General features: G+C 40.3%; 1 protein-coding gene across 1 annotated transcript in view; it reads right to left on the reverse strand.

Annotated features, from left to right (window-relative positions):
• Nucleotides 1–7,964: 7,964 nt before the first annotated feature.
• Nucleotides 7,965–15,619, reverse strand: part of LOC121561417 (ATP-binding cassette sub-family G member 1-like) — a 39,335-nt gene continuing 31,680 nt past the window's right edge. Inside the window, exons 8-15 of the mRNA XM_041873984.2 lie at nucleotides 15,375–15,489; nucleotides 14,934–15,079; nucleotides 14,632–14,733; nucleotides 14,028–14,196; nucleotides 13,752–13,852; nucleotides 12,814–12,972; nucleotides 12,175–12,293; nucleotides 7,965–10,250 (exon numbers count right to left, since the gene is read on the reverse strand). Coding sequence (XP_041729918.2) covers nucleotides 10,022–10,250; nucleotides 12,175–12,293; nucleotides 12,814–12,972; nucleotides 13,752–13,852; nucleotides 14,028–14,196; nucleotides 14,632–14,733; nucleotides 14,934–15,079; nucleotides 15,375–15,489 — 1,140 coding nt within the window. The 3' untranslated portion in view covers nucleotides 7,965–10,021. The remainder of the gene's footprint in view (nucleotides 10,251–12,174; nucleotides 12,294–12,813; nucleotides 12,973–13,751; nucleotides 13,853–14,027; nucleotides 14,197–14,631; nucleotides 14,734–14,933; nucleotides 15,080–15,374; nucleotides 15,490–15,619) is intronic.

Here is a 15,619-nt window from a genome sequence, read left to right on the forward strand (position 1 = left end):
GGAGTGAGTACTATAAATCCAATCCAACCAGTGGCCCTGGATAATATGCTATGTCGTCACATAGGCAGACTGCCATAGTGAAGGAGGTTTACATAAAGCGCATTCGGAAAGTATTCAGACCCCTTCCCTTTGTCTACATTTTGTTACATTACAGCCTTATTCTAAAATTGATTAAATATACTTTTTTTCTCATCAATGTGCTCACAATACCCCATAATGCCAAAGCGAAAACAGGTTTTTAGAAATTTTAGCAAATGTATTAAAAATAAGAAACCGAAATATCTTATTTACATAAGTATTCAGACCCTTTGCTATGAGACTTGACATTTTGCTCAGGTGCATCCTGTTTCCATTGATCATCCTTGAGATGTTTCTACAACTTGATTGGAGTCCACCTGTGTTAAATCCATTGATTGGACATGATTTGGAAAGGCACATACCTGTCTATATAAGGTCCCACAGTTGACAGTGCACGTCAGAGCAAAAACCAAGCCATGAGGTCGAAGGAATTGTCCGCACAGCTCCGAGACAGGATTGTGTTGAGGCACAGATCTGGGGAAGGGTACCAGAAAATGTCTGCAGCATTGAAGGTCCCCAGCAACACAGTGGCCTCCATCATTCTTAAATGGAAGAAGTTTGGAACCACCAAGACTCTTCCTAGAGCTGTCCGCCCGGCCAAACTGAGCAATCGGGGGAGAAGGGCCTTGGTCAGGGAGGTAACCAAGAACCTGATGGTCACTCTGACAGAGCTCCGGAGTTCCTCTGTGGAGATGGGAGAACCTTCCAGAAGGACAACCATCTCTGCAGCACTCCACCAATCAGGCCTTTGTGGTAGAGTGGCCAGACGGAAGCCACTCCTCAGTAAAAGGCACATGATAGCATGCTTGTAGTTTGCCAAAAGGCACCTAACGGACTCTCAGACCATGAGAAACAAGATTTTATGGTCTGATGAAACCAAGATTGAACTCTTTGGCCTGAATGCCAAGCGTCACGACTGGAGGAAACCTGGCACCATCCCTATCGTGAAGCATGTTGGTGGCAGCATCATGCTGTGGGGATGTTTTTCAGCGGCAGGGACTGGGAGACTAGTCAGGATCGAGGGAAAGATGAACGGAGCAAAGTACAGAGAGAACCTTGATGAAAACCTGCTCCAGAGCGCTCAGAACCTCAGACTGGGGCGAAGGTTCACCTTCCAACAGGACATCGACCCTAAGCACACTGCCAAGACAACGCAGGAGTGGCTTAGGGACAAGTCTCTGAATGTCCTTGAGTGGCCCAGCCAGAGCCCGGACTTGAACCCGATCGAACATCTCTGGAGAGACCTGAAAATAGCTGTGCAGCGACGCTCCCTATCCAACCTTACAGAGCTTGAGAGGATCTGCAGAGAATAATGGGAGAAACTCCCCAAATACAGGTGTGCCAAGCTTGTAGCGTCATATTCAAGAAGATTCGAGGCTGTAATCACTGCTAAAGGTGCTTCAACAAAGTACTGAGTAAAGGGTCTGAATAAATTTGTTATTTCAGGTTTATTTTTATACATTTGCAAAAAATGCTGTTTTTGCTTTGTAATTATGGGGTATTATGTGTAGATTGATGAGGGGAATAAGGCTGTAGCGTAACAGAATAAGGCTGTAACGTAACAAAATGAGGAAAAAGTCAAGGGGTCTGAATACTTTCCGAATGCACTGCAGTGCAGCAAGTATACTATCATGGGTATAGCTTACTTCTCTGTGCTCTGGAGAGATCGCTGGTTGTTGGTCAAAAGGCTCTGGAGGTCCTTGGACCATTCTTTCTCTGTAGCACCTGGAGAGAGATGAATAGAGTCAGCGAGTGTGCTAGAAAGAGAGAGAGCCCTCTCCCCTGACCTGCCACTCGCCCAGGGCCTCCTGCCAAACCCTCTAATCACAGTCTTTTTGACAGAGAGTTACTAAGGAGTAGACAGGTGTATGGTGCATAGGGGTTCTTTACTCCTTATGAGTGGAGTATTAGTACTCTTGATATAGATCATGCAATGTAAAGGAAAACAATAATATCACAGAGTGCTCCATGTTCCTGCTGGTAGCAAGCCTCAATCTGCATGCAGAGAAATGTCCTGCCTTGTAGTATGGTTGCATCTATCTCCACCAGGCTCTATGAAATCAGATGACAAACCTGCAGAGATAGAGGATAAATAGGAATTTATAGCTAAGCTATTATTTATATTATGGCACAACGTCTCAGTAACAATTGCTAAGGCAAACAGCACATTCCACTATTGTGGCTAATACTTATTTTTCTAGCTTCACATATGTGACTTATTCCATCATGAAAACATCATGCTCCTCCTGCATTGTTTCTGACACATGCCACGATCCTGCTTGCTTTACATCTGACAGATATAGCTAACATAGCTAGCTAGCTAAGTGTAAAACAGAATTTGTCTGTAATACGCAGCTTGCGAACTCACCAACTCGACTTTATCAGATGTAGCCAAGCTAGCTAGCGTGACACTCACTCAGTAACGTTAGCTTACCATGCTTTTCTGGCCAACTCGACATTCCTCTCGCCAATCCCGGTCGACTCCTCCTTGCCTACTCCCGTCTCTCAGTCTTCTTCAAGGTTCAAAACTATATGGCTGTAGTCCGGTGCCTCATTATAATGTTCTATTTGTTATTTGTGTGTGTTTATATGGTGTGTGTGCGGCACAGCAGCATATCATATATTTAATCTCCAATTTCCAATGTCGAAGAAAAAAAAGTGACATATATGATATTGATACATATACACACAATATAAATTATTGTTTGGGGGGTGCTAATGTGAAACGTTGAACACTTATGTCACACTGAACGCACCCCAGGCACATGCAATCGAGCAATGCGCCGTGGCATTGATCAACCAATTGTGTGTTAGATACCACCCACATACTTTTGCTTGACACCCCCTCATTATCATATTGGAGGAAGACTACAGAAATAAATAAATGAATAAATAAAAATGAATAAAATGAAAGAAAGTGGGATTAATTATTTAAATTATTATGTATCTATTTATGTGTGCATGCATTCATAATTGTATTTGTGTGCATTTTTTAATGTACATATTTATATGTGCATTTATTTATTGATGCATTTATCTATTTATGTGTGCATATATTTATTCATTTATTTCTAATTATGGCAGGTTTGGTCCTCCATATATCTTGGACCCCAAGAGAGATTTTAGTCTCACTCTTGGATATAGTAACTTGAAATTAAATGTACACTACACTTCATATACTGACTATGAGGGTTCCATGTAATAATGTGCTGCATGTATGGTTGACCGTTTCTATATTGACAAAAATAAAGAGTAATTAATACAACAGGCTAAGGAGCTCTGATAAGGGCACACATAGTCCAACTGTACTTCACCTGGAAGAGCAACTATAACAGCTATCAAGAGCATACAGAAATCATAGTTTACATGCCTTTTGGTTCACATGATATCTTACACCGACCCCAAACCGGCCACGTTGGTTGTGAAAGCGTTGCAAAAGAATTTAACCAGTACATGTTAATAAGTCGTTTTAACCACACTGCTCGCGAGCATCTGCGTTACCGAGCAGATGTTTGACGCTTCGGCTTAAATTGCAAACTCCACGATCCAAACTCCATAGAAAGATGTCTGGCGGCCAGTTTGGGGTCCGCATTATGGGCAATCTGATTAGTTTGGTAATTCTGCCATCTGGTGATATGTTGTGGTATATGCATGGATGTCCTACACATCACTGAGCGATCCTTGAGTTTGATGATTGTTCAAAGTGGGACCAAGTACAGATGTCATATCCTAATTTTATCACTCTGTTGTCCCAGAGGATATTCCTGTGCTGCAGGAAATTCAAATGAGCCTCGTGATTTACATAAATTCACTGAAAACCCAGAGTTCTCCTTCTCTCTCTCAAACTCTAAAGCACCAGACAGGAAAAATGTCCTACTACTGCAACATTCAAATATAAAAAATGTATCTGAAATGCAGCCATACACATCAACAACCTTTGTTTTATATAGCTTAATAACACAAGATAGATATTGGTCTCTACTACGATATGCAAGTGTATCCAAAATGCAGCCGTAGGCTACACCTAAACTATAGCCTATCAGAACTAATTTCCTGTTAGAAATGATGAACATTTTCCAGAATAATCAAATCCTCCTGCTGCAGGATTATTTTACTCCTGCGAAGAAACTGGTCAAATTAAGATCTGACATCTGCATCATTGTCAGTATATAGTCATACTGTACTCCTACAAAGGTGTATACAACTATTGTTTTCTATTCCCTGCCATATAGACTTTACCATCTGTACTGTTATCTGTACTGTGCTACTTTGAAACCATACAATCATCTATCAAAAGAATCCAAACAAAATGTATTAAATATACAAGCAATCGTATATTTGTACTTTACTTTTCCGCTATAGTTCTCTTACCCTAACCGAATTAAGCCGACAGAGGTAGTGTCCTGTTTAGACAGTGGTTGCATTATATTTACTGATGAATAACAAGGATCCCATGGGGCATAAGAAAAATGAGATATTGTTCCGAAATTTAAAAAATACTGTCTTTGGATTGTTTGCCCTTTGAATGACTATTAATGAGCGAAGTAGGTAGACATCATCTTCCTGTTGGAAAAACCGTCTGCTCACGTCAATGACAATTTGAAGTCCTGAGAGAAAGATAAGTGCAAGCATGCTTAAAGGGTACTCCAAACAAATATCATGAATTTAAATGGTTGGCATTTAATGAACTTCAAAATAATAAAACCATGAGGATGGTTACTTTATCATTGTTTAGATGTTATCAACAGAGAAATATGTGCCTATCAGATTGAGTTTGTTCTGGATGTTATTTGTCTGGCATTTTTATCTGTCATGTTTGTGTTTGAGTGTGTGAAACCTATAACCCACCCCTAGTACCCAATACAATTATGTGGGGATCAAAATAGACTAATCAAAACAAGCCATGTGAAAAATATTGCAACTTTATTCATTTCATTAATACGTAACAGTATTCACTTTACAGAAAATATGAGCTATGAACTGAGTATCTCAACACTTGAAAATAAAACATGATTAAAATACAGCTTTAGTTTGATGCAAGAATCGACCTACAAAACATTATGGAGCGGGATGTAGACTCTCTTGGTAGATAAAAGGGTCTGCAGTTTACCATGAGGTAATCTACACTGAGTATACAAAACATTAAGGACACCTGCTCTTTCCAGGTGAAAGCTATGATCCCTTATTGATGTCACTTGTTAAATCCACTTCAATCAATGTAGATGAAGGGGAGGAGGCAGGTTAAAGAAGGATTTTTAAGCTTTGAGACAATTGAGACTTGAATTGTGTATGTGTGCCATTCAGAGGGTGAATGGGCAAGACAAAATACATAAGTGCTTTTGAACGGGGTATGGTAGTAGGTGCCAGGCACACTGGTTTGTGTCAAGAACTGCAACGCTGCTATGTTTTTCTTGCTCAACAGTTTCCCGTGTGTATCAAGAATGGTCCACCACCCAAAGGACATCCAGTCAACTTGACACAACTGTGGGAAGCATTGGAGTCAACATGGGCCAGCATCCCTGTGGAACGCTTTCGACACCTTGTAGAGTCCATGGCCCGACAAATTGAGGCTGTTCTGAGGGGAAAAGGAAGGAGGTGCAACTCAATATTAGGAAGGTGTTCTTAATGTTTGGTATACTCAGTGTATTGTGTAGTGATAAAGAGGAGGAAAAGGAGGAAAAGCTAAAGAAATCGGCAAAACAATCCAATGTACAAAAAAGAATGTGGTAATGCCCCACATTCTTGATAAAAAGCTGTTCCATTGAGTTCAGAACTTCAGAGTGAGGTTTGTCTAAACATTACAAACTTTAAAAGCCTCCTCATCCCCAGCAAGCCTAATTAACATATTTAATAATAATATCCTATGTACTGAAAACATGTTGCAACATTTCCTCTGCAGTGGTTTTATTATAGTTTCAACTGTGTGTGAAATATTGCAACACAAAATCAAGTAATGACAAAAACATACCAATCTACAAGAGCATATTATCATGTTTTACAAAAGTTTTGCATTGACATTTGCAGTATCACATTATGTAAAGTGTGTCAAGTTGTTTTAAAGTTAAAAAAATTCATCATAGTATGTAGGCCAACACTTTTCTGAAAATGTACATGATTCTTGATGTGGAATTATGGAATTGAATAATGGATTGATAATCAATATTGAAGTGCAATTGAATCAACATCATTAGTTCCAATGTGCAGCTGGTTCCATATGTTTTAATGCATATGGTGTGTTGTAACCATGACTATGTACAGCGGAGTGTTTGTCAGGGTTGGGGTCAATTCGAATTGAAGTCAGTCAATTCAGGAAGTAGATAAAAGTTCCAATTCAATAATAAATTGACCCCAACCCTGTTGTCTGTAGAACCTTACAGATGATGAGAATATAACCTTAGGTAGTCAAAGGCAGTATGAAATAGTCTGATGTTTAATAAAAAATATATAAAAGTATATTTTTCAGGCCATATAAGTAAACCACAAAAGAGATTGAGCAGTTGAATTTGTTTCAAGCAATTCTGCTGTCATATTATGCAACCTGTACATCCTTTTAATGCCTATTTCACAACTTAAAGGGATAGTTTACCCTAATTACATATAGTAATTGTGCCACACATGCTAAAAAGTTAGCATTTGAAGACAGTGGCCAGGTAAACAAAGCCAAAGCATAGATTGCTGTCTTAACTTGTCCATAGACTACTTACAGGGTAATAAAATACATTGAATTTTGTAATTTGGGTGAACTATCCCTTTAATGCATTCACTTTGCTATTCATTCCAATACTCTTGAGGTTTACACATGTGGCCAGTGCATGTTCCCCTCACTATGGTAAACAAATAAAAGCCATGTATATGGACAAGCTGCCATAAGGTCAGATAATTTCCTTTTCACAGGGCGCAAACCTATCACAAGAGAAGAAGCTCAGGGCTCAATTTTCGGCTGGAGCTACGGCAGCATAAGTGCCAAACGCACTATTTCAGTATGTAAAAATGTCCACCCCATGTGCCAGGTTCAGCAATGTATCAGTCTAATATCAGCTCGCTTGCGCTGTGGCAATATTTGAGGTGTGCCCTTGAAAACAAGCACAAAAGTGACAATTTCATGCAGCGCATATCGGGAGATTTAAGACCAATGAAAAGAAGGTCTTAGCGGTAACGCGGTTGGTAATGGCAAGGATTTTGTGAGCGGAAGTGCAACCTATCCAGTGCCTTTATGCTCATGGAACAAGAGAGGAGATGTGCTTTTTGTGCAGGTAATTGTATTATTTGGTTTCATTTTATTAAAAACTGTGCATATAGCCTCCCATCCTCTCAATGAAGGCTGTTTTTTTTGTCCTGCCCAATGCGTTCGCCAAGTAACCAAGTCAATCAATAAAGGGTTTGGCTCATGAAACTGCTTTGAAATAAATCTTAACCACCAAAGCTTAATTAAAAATTCAAGTTTGGGCGCAGCAAAACAGTAAGTGGCCTCCCCTTTTTATATATGTATTGTGTAGGCCTATTATATTTTAGCCAGCTTCCGTTTTGGACGTGCTTAAAAAACCCTCCATATAGGCTACATGTGTCCATCTGCCCATCATGAAACGAGAGATGAGTTGATGCTGGTGACCATTTAGAACTTATTTTCCTATAACAATTGCTTGTTTTCTGTTTCATATGATTAAAAACCAAGCCCTCCTGTAGGCTACCCTTAAAGGGAAACGTCACAATTTTTCCAAATTCATAATCTCAAATCAAATCAAATCATTTTTTTCACGCCGTACAAGTGCACATTAATGAAATCTTATCAGCCCTTACCAACAGTGCATTTATTTAATTTATAATAAATCATACATAGTCAATGGCGCAGTCAAATCTTCATCCCATGGGGTGGGGGTCAAATATCAACATCACTGTAGCTAATTTATAATGAAGGCTGGTTCAACAGCAATCCATAGTCTTTTTTATCCTGTCAATTTTAATGATATCATGCTTCTGACCTCAAGCTATTTAGAAATATAGTTGTTAAAAAAAAATATTTGATTAAAAACCAAACTTATTAAAATGATTCACCGGCCTGGCTTTAGGATGAGAACGTTCAGCTCGCATGCAATGGAATTTAGGAGCCGTCTGCTATTTCTGGAGAAGTGTGAATGCGATCTGTAAAATGGTTCCGTTATGTTTATAAAACATATTTGGGAGCAGTATAACGGTGAGTGGACATTCTCTTTATATCGGATCTTTGTCCAGCTTCTGTGCCTTAATCTTATATGCCGAAGGGGAGCAATTATGGTGCCTAACTGTATTTAGACATAGCCTACTTAAAACAACTTGTTGTTTTGTTTTGATTAGAATTTGATTAGAATTATTCACTCTCTTTTTAGGCCTTATCAATAGTGAATTTTATCTTGCTCATTGACAACCTTTGGCATGTCCATGGCTCAGCCATAATGACATTTACAGTAGGCCTAGCTCCTATATCAGTGTGAATGCTATGTTTAACAAAATATGTCCATATTTAAGCAATACAATTACTTAGAACAATGTGGACTGCCAACATGTTCAACGTATTTAGCAAAGTTATTTTGTTTCTGTAGGCTATTTAACAAACTAGGCTATAGCGGACAAACATTCAAATTGGTCATTGATGACAATGCAAAACATAAAAGACTGTAAATACACAACTTGAAGCAACCACATATTTAGCCATGGAGCACGTTCTGATTGGCCAGTGAGGGGTCAAGCCTCCAAATTATTTATTAATCAAAATCCAGCCCTTTCGCGCTACTGCGCCCATAATTCCTGCAGTGAAAATGTCTCGTTATGATTTTATTTTGTGACAGAGGACTAACTAGTGTAAAATGCTCTTCACTCTCAATTCTCTTTTACATGACTGACTGTGAGTGACTAAAATAGTATGTATCCTCCATTCCATTCAAACTAAGCTGTGTTGGTAATGCTTGAGATAATGTAATGCTTAACTTGGCGTTACATGCTCAGATCTCAGGTTAGGATTCTGGCCTGTAATGTTAAGCCTGCCACAGTCACATCAGAATTCAAATCCCCCATATCTTCCTGAAACTATTCAAGCCCTATAATCACAACCACAGGCCTCTGACCAGGGATGCTAACGTGGTACTTTATTTCTCTCAAAAACCCAGACGCACGCCCACAGCACTCGTAGAACGTGCTTGATTTGATTAATTCGTTTGTTCAAGCATAGATGTTACTCGCTTGCGCCTGAGAGGCTGGGTTGTCGAGCACCACATGCCACGTTCGCTTTCGGGAAACTCACCCCAGATAAACTATATACCGGTACTGTACAGTCTCTCACATGCTCGGAATGTACGTGATTGCTTTATCCCATATTAGCAACTAGCAATATTGTACATTTCACTTTATTTACTGAGGGTCCTGGATTAGAGCCCCATTTGATCTGGCAGTCCTTTATAATATACAGCTCCTGTTTAAGTGAGGCCCTGTCTTCCCATTGTCCTTCCACCAAGCCATTTATTTTAATTAGTTTCACACAGTGGTCATACAAACCAGTCTGGAAACTACAGACTAGACAAGAGCCTATCAACAACAAAGTCTTACATTACTTAGTTGGTTCCGTTGCACAAACAAATACTGCACAAGGCGATTACATCTAGATTCCTACTGTGCCAGGAGCCTTGCCTTCAATAAACCAATGGTTTTGGTTTTTAAACAAGAATGGTCTTGTAATATTGGGAATCAGCCATGGCCTGAGGCACTGAGCTCCTCTCTGCCATCTTTGTTTGTCTAAGCAAAGTAGATTCATACTGCATGCACACCCACACAACGGGCGTCTATATTCTGTAGTCTTTGGCCAAGAGTTTGGTGTGCATGGTGTGTTTCTGGGACACTGCCTGGAGGTCTCCAGAAGCGGTATTCCAGCTTGCAAGCGATCTGGGCCTTCTTCCTCCTACCCCCACTCTACAGTCTACCTCTCTGCACTGATCTTATAGCGCAGCACAAAGTATGCGAGGAGGCGGAGGGTCACAAAGAACATGCCGAGCACTATGAAGTCAAGGTACAGTTTGGCATCTTCCACGTCAAGCTCTTTCAAGATGGCCTCCGACTTCTGGAAGTGGCAGGTTTCATCCTTGTCGCAGTGGAGGTCCTCCCGGTCCAGGCCGTAGATGGAGAGGATGACACCTTCAAAGCCATACCTACAAAATAAACAAATGTCTTCAAGTTTTGAGGGAGCATGCAATTGGCATGCTGACTGCAGAAATGTCCACCAGAGCTGTTGCCAGATAATTTACCATTCATTTCTCTACCATAAGCCGCCTCCAATTTTATTTTAGAGAATTTGGCAGTATGTCTAACTGGCCTCACAACAGCAGACCACGTGTATGGCGTCGTGTGGGCGAGCGGTTTGCTAATGTCAACGTTGTGAACAGAGTGCCGCATGGTGGCGGTGGGGTTATGCTATGGGCAGGCATAAGCTACGGACAACAAACACAATTGTATTTTATCAATGGCAATTTGAATGCACAGAAATACCATGACAAGATCCTGAGGCCCATTGTGAGGCCCATTTTTTTAAAGGTATCTGTGACCAAGAGATGCATATCTATAATCCCAGTCATGTGAAATCCATAGATTAGGGCCTAATTTGACTGATTTCCTCATATGAACTGTAACTCAGTAAAATCTTTGAAATTGTTGCATGTTGCGTTTATATTTTTTGCTCTGTATATATAATTATTTCTAAGAAAGATATCTACATATATTTCAGGATGTAGGAACTAATCAGAATGAATGTAAACATAACAGTTTTTAAAACATAGCTTGTCCAAAAAAAGTGGTCACTTGGCACAACTTACCCCGGGTATGGGGTAAGTTGAGCATAGGGTCAGGGTAAGTTGAGCCGCCTTGTGGTAGATTGGTGATGGTGTCCTGTGGGTGATGGTGCTGGTAGGTCAAAGTTAAATTCATGGAATGGGGGTGTGGTATATTGTATATATCTTAAATGTATGCCTACAGTCAGATATACAGTAGATCTCTCTGTTCCCTTCCATACCCATCCATTTCTTGACCAGTTGTCTGAGAAAGGGATGTTGTTTCTAAGTGCCAATTTGTAGGCAAGTTCTCTGAGGCTACTAAGCCCATGAAACACTACACCCATGAAACACTAAGCCCATGAAACACTACACCCATGAAACACTAAGCCCATGAAACACTAAGCCCATGAAACTGGTCCACGAGATTCGTGATATGTTTAAGAAGCTCAGACTCCATGTCATCAGACAAGACCTTGTGTGCCTCTGCTCCTCTATCATAGACACTCTTTCGCACAGATGCATGTTCGGGTTCTTTTTTTTTCAATGTACCTCTTCAGTGTCATTCAGTACATTTTTTCATCCCTTGCTGCTGCTCGAATGGACTTCTTCACTTCTCTCACTTCCTTGGCTGCTCTCTCAAGAACCTCAATTGGGACTAGACCCCTGCTTGTTTTATATTTGTATACACGGCGCATGATGATGTCTGCTCTATAACAATAAAAATGCACTATCTTGAATTCATATGCATGACACATTGCAAAAATACTATGCATAAAACAGATTTTTGGGGGGGCTCAATTTATCCCATGGCAATTAGCTCAACATACCCCAAGGCAAACATTTTGACGATATTAGCCCACACAGTTACAAGGATGCACTTTCATGCTAGGTTTAGGACCTCATATTGTAGCTTATATAGACCCCAACTGATGTATAAAACAATCTTAAAACTATTTACTTCGGTTTAGATACAAGCATCATGAAACCTATAACACAATCAATTCATTTGAATTTGTGAAAATCTGTTTTTTGGACCTAACTTGCTTACCACTTTTTCCATATTGTTTCTTCCTTCACATACTTAATGAAATGATTACCACTTCCTAAATATTTGGTCACATTATTAATTTTGTGTATGGTTTCCTAGAAACAAGGAGTGGCTCAATTAACCCTTTGGCTCAACATACCCCACTTTCCCCTACAAGTGCTGAATACATGGTACCTTCTCAGTATTAGGGGCAGGTCACATGGTCAGGAAGAAGTCAGGGCCCTTGTATGTCTGAAAAGTATCTGAAAAACGATTTACCTGACATATGAAATGTATGACATCCACTGAAGATACCACGGAATTGTGTCAAAACTGACGAAGAAGCCAGAGAAAAGTAGTACGGGTATGGCAGTCACCGGACCTACAAACGTGGCAACCTGAGACATGGACAAGTGCAACATACTGCGGTTAATAGTGTCTGCTTAAAATAAAATTGGGTACCACTCTGAGAAACATATAATTATATGAATATACTATAGGTGGGTACTGTGTAAATACAATGTGGTTGGTGTGATTGTGCCAGGAAATATAGTAAAAAATGTATAAATATTTGTTTAATTAATTTTTAAAAGTTGTATTTACAGATACAAGGTATAAATGTAGATGGGGGGACAGATGAAAGGAATACAGCAGAGAGAGTGAGAGGTGGAACAGGGGATTGAAACACTGCCTCCAAGGGCACATGTGGTACGGGGCGGCACTACCCTTAGACCAGCCCCAAGCACAAAATATATATTTTTTATGAGCAAATAATATCAATACTCAGCCGGAATTTGCTAATAATAACAATACTCAGCCGGAATGGTCACAATAGAGTTGATTTGCAATTCTCAAGCTGCAAACAATAGGTATAGCAGTTGTTATCGTGTGTTAGTATTGAGAGAATGGAGGACGTACCTGTAGCGAGGTGGAAGCCGCTCCTATCAGCAGGCCCAGAGACTGGGCGACAAGAGAGGTTAGGACTCCCAGGGCCAAGAAAAGGATGAAACGCACAGCATCAGGTGGCTGGGACGTCATCCAGTAGACGATGCTGCAGTAGGCGACTGGGAACACTATCTGTGAAGAAAAAGAAGAAAAAGACTTGATTGTCCATTTGTGGACACAGAAATTGTCCTGTCAGCTTTTTTTCTCTCGACCCCCAACACACGCATGTACGGTTCCACACAAGCCCAACCACACAGTGACAGATTGGAAGGACAGTGTCAGAGCAGCACCCCCAGGGTCGTGTAGGTGGTTAAGTGCCTTGCTGAAGGGCACAACAGCAGGATAAGCTGTTGTTATCTCGGATTGTGATATGGCCACATCACATTCCTCATGTTCAGCCAACAATATCTCACCATGGAAAACACATTGAGTATCATTAAAACATCAAACTAAAACAATTTTCTTCATGTGGAGAATCAAAGCCAAGCGTTTTGTGCTTTGAAATAATCCTTTTGAATTGTTGAAAAAAGCCAAATTAGGTTCAATACAATACAAATTCAATACAATAAATGAAAACATGCAGTAAACATGTGTCACTTTTAATTTAGAGCACAGGGCGATGTCTGGTGACGCGTAAAGCCTCCTTATGTAATGTTATTGTGGGATTTGTCTAAATCTGATGGACAGAATTGCTTTTTGACCTCGATGCTAAAGCCACTTTCAGCTCCCATAACAGGTTTCTTCAGTTACAATACATTTGCTCTTTTCAGTGAATGCTAGAATCGTAATGTTTTTGTTGTTTTTTCTCGCAACTTTTTTACATTTTGATGAAATACCAATTTACAGATTTTTTGGGACACGACACACTACTAAAAATGACCCTCCAGAGTTCTATGTGACATTGTAATTACCTGGAAGGGGAGGTCCGCCATAGTCTTGGCCAGATAGTAAGCCTTCAGGCTGTACCAGTAGTTCAAGTGCTCTCTTAGGAACACTCCCATCTCCAAAGGGACTGCATTAGAGAGACAGAGAAAACAGCGTCATAGTAATCAGAAACAATGCCAAGGTAAATCTCAGCACAGTCTACTCCTAACATACTGTATGCAATGGCTTACGACTGTTGTAAATTCATGCACTAAAACAATGCATGCAGATGTCTGTCAGTAAGAAGAGCTGAGAACACTTACAGGTCAGAACAGTAGGCATGAGAGCAGCAAACATGAGGAAGAGCATGGAGAAGAAGAGGAAGCCGGAGTTGCTGAGCACTTTCTTGGCATCGTTGCCAATGCCCAGGTAGAGCAGGCCAATCAGAATCCCAATCCCAATGTGAGAGGAGATTCTTAGGTGAGTCAGCACCTGTAGGGCCAGAACAGGAGAAGAAGAGAAATAATGTTTTGTTGATATATTTTCCTATCCATTGTGCTTCTGCATCTGCATTGCTTGCTCTTTGGGGTTTTATGCTGGGTATCTGTAAAGCACGTTGTGACAACTGCTAATGTAAAAAGGGCTTTATAAAATACATTTGATTGAGAGGAAGAGGAAGGATGGCGTAGAGGAGGAGATGAGAAGGGAAAATGGAGTGGTTATGATAGTGGAGGATGAGCAAAGTATGGTATGAATAGATGTCTTTTTTATTTCTGTTATGATGTTCTCATACCAATTTGTTGAATTCTGTTTTTTCCTCTGTTATCCTTTTGATATGCTTTGAATCTTATTAAAGTGTTTGGGGTTCATTACGTAACATTTGGCTATTTTAAAAAGGAAGCTGTTGCAGTACAAAGTCTGTCTTACCGTATCTCTAATGATGCATTGAAACGTCCTTTTGAACAGGATGCAGAACTGAGTCAGACAACTGGCCGAGAAACCGTGGCAGCCCTCACCGGAAGAGGAGTCCTGAGAGGATTGGAGAGGGTTGGAGAGAGATAGAGAGAGAGAAAAAAACAGTGACTGAACAACCTGACGTGGTAAGGCCTCTCAACATCTCTTTCCTGAAACATTGAAATGAAATGCTTTGACTCTGAAAATATAACTTCAATAAGATTCTTCATTTCAACCCACTGAGAGCTGTAGGAATACACTAATCCCCCTTTTACCTCCTCAGAAGATTTGTGCCACAGGAAGGGGTTGAGGGGTCCATTGTTCATGTCTGTCTTGTAGACCTGCTCACATTTCCTCTCCTGCACAGCATTCACCAGACGAGCCGTCTGATCTCCGTACTGCCCAGACGCCACCTCCATCACTGGGATCAAATGGAGAGAGAGGTACGCATGTCACAGAAACCCCAGTGAATATTGCATGAGGGACCATCTGTAAAAGTTATTCGGAGAAAATGAATTTTCTTTTGAACTAATAGAGAGAATAGTTTCTAGAACACTTTATACCAAAGTATATTAAAATAACTTTCAGGGACAGTTATTCTAAGAAGATAAGGCAGATTCCTGAATACACTGATATACATGTGTAAATAAGGTGATTATAACAATGATGAAAACACATTTGACTTGTTTCTCATTAAACTGGTAGGAGTTTCTCACCAAAGTCTGCAGGGTTGTGGTACGTTGGGCAGTTGAGCCCCAGCTCTCTAAGGTAGGGGACCAGGTTAGCCACTTTCCCTCTGTAGATACACTGGCCCTGGCTAAGGACGTACAGCTAGGGAGGGAAACACAGGGGCACGAAGCAATCAGGATACAGTACATTCATTTTGCAGACCATTCATTTAGTTATTAAAATAACTTAGTTCAATTCAGTTAGCATTGGAATCATTGGCATTAGGGACAAA

The sequence above is a fragment of the Coregonus clupeaformis genome, chromosome 5 (assembly GCF_020615455.1).
Source record: "Coregonus clupeaformis isolate EN_2021a chromosome 5, ASM2061545v1, whole genome shotgun sequence".
Taxonomy (NCBI): domain Eukaryota; kingdom Metazoa; phylum Chordata; class Actinopteri; order Salmoniformes; family Salmonidae; genus Coregonus; species Coregonus clupeaformis.